We start from the raw sequence: 1677 nt of genomic DNA, 5'->3' as shown, positions 1-1677 counted from the left end.
CGCACGTGTGCACACCCAAACACACACACCCAACATACACACACACACACACACACACACACACACACACACACACACACACACACACACACACACATACACAAACATTAGCACACATGCACGCACATAGACACGCACACACAGACATATTAAGTCATAAAACTAGTTACACATAGTAGTAATTATGACCAAACTCAAGTAACAATTGCCTTAACATGTTTAATATTATAACCTTAAGAGAAAAAGAGATCATAGCTTTTTTCTCCCACACACCCACAAGCGCTGGTACTCTTTAAAAAATACAAACAGGAAAACAAAGAAACCATCTCGTCCATTTTTCAAGGGGAATCCAATGCAACACAAACTAGCTTCGGAATCACTTACCTCACGGTCATGCAGTAGATGAAGTAAGCTAGGTACACCAGCAGAAGGAAGATTTTGAAACCACTTAGAACATAGCGGCGGTTTTTTGCCCACACCGCGCTCACCGCCAGCTCCACCCGAGATACGTTCCTAACCCAACAGCCTTTGTCCTTGATGACGTAGTGGTCAGGACTTTCGGCCTCAACCACAACCTGCGACTCCTCTCTCAAATCTATCTTCGCTGTATCTTTAACGTCCTCGGATCCATCTGGGGGGTGGGGAGTCTTTCCATTCTCAATTCTTGTCTTTACTCCCGACATTTCGTCCGTGGTATCTGGAGTCTTTCCATTCTCAACTGTTGTCTTTACTTCCGACATTTCGTCCGTGGTATCTGGAGTCTTTCCGTTCTCAACTCTTGTCTTCACTTCCGACGTTTTGTCAGGTGTTTTCACGACAGATCCTTTTGTTTCATCCATGTTTTCGAGTCTTTTATGATCTCGAGGCAAAGCTGTGGAGAGCAATTATGTTTTTTTAGTCCCATGATAATCAATATATGTTTTCTTTTAAACTTTACAAAGCTGTTACAGTTTTGATAGGACTTGGCAATATTTTCAGAGTTTAAAAAATAGTGACTACAGCTAGATCTGTTGTTGCAAGAGAGTTAGGTACGAGAAAGAGGTAGGCAGCAGACAGGGCTAGTTCAGAGGAAATATACCGTCTCTGTGCTAACGATGTTATTGTTGTTGTTGTTTTTGTTGTTGTTGTTGTTGTTGTTGTTGTTGTTGTTTTTGTTGTTATTGTTGTTGCCATTGTTGTTGTTTTTTTGTTATTGTTTTAGTTGTTGTTGTTATAGGTGTTGCGTGCGTGTGACTGGCGGATTTAAAGGACTAATTTCTCTGTTACGCCTTCGTACAATCCTTTGAAATGAATTCTAACCAGGGTCTTCGCCTCTTAAACTTTCGAGGCAGTCCGGTCTCCCCCTAATGGAAAGAATGAGAGAAGTCTATGGCCACAGAAATGTGGCTTTGTTCCTGAGAAGGGTACCCTAAATTAATGCTATATCACCTGACTAATATTAATAGAAAGATGTAATGAAGTTCAATAAATAATTAATGCGTCATTGATAAAGATTTTGATGAAGTATACCGAAAAAATACAATACGAAGCAGATTAAAAGAAGAGATAGGCAAGGGTTGGTTACATTACGAGGCCCTCAGTTCCGATCTTCGAGTTGTTAGAAAATGAATTAAGACATTTTGTTATCGTTTATGACCTTACATTAGCAAAATATCTTGCATGCAGGAAAAAAAAGGG

At 40.3% G+C, this 1677-nt stretch overlaps 1 protein-coding gene across 1 annotated transcript in view; it reads right to left on the bottom strand.

Moving 5' to 3' along the window:
- The window catches only part of LOC101856662 (solute carrier family 28 member 3), a 10750-nt gene extending 9911 nt beyond the window's left edge, over positions 1–839 (bottom strand). Inside the window, exon 1 of the mRNA XM_035970036.1 lies at positions 385–839. Within this exon, the coding sequence (XP_035825929.1) occupies positions 385–839 (455 nt within the window). The remainder of the gene's footprint in view (positions 1–384) is intronic.
- Between the last annotated feature and the right edge of the window lie 838 nt (positions 840–1677).

Source organism: Aplysia californica, unplaced genomic scaffold (assembly GCF_000002075.1).
Source record: "Aplysia californica isolate F4 #8 unplaced genomic scaffold, AplCal3.0 scaffold00211, whole genome shotgun sequence".
NCBI lineage: Eukaryota > Metazoa > Mollusca > Gastropoda > Aplysiida > Aplysiidae > Aplysia > Aplysia californica.
Note: the sequence above shows the minus strand (reverse complement) of the source record. Positions and strands in the feature narration are given on the sequence as shown.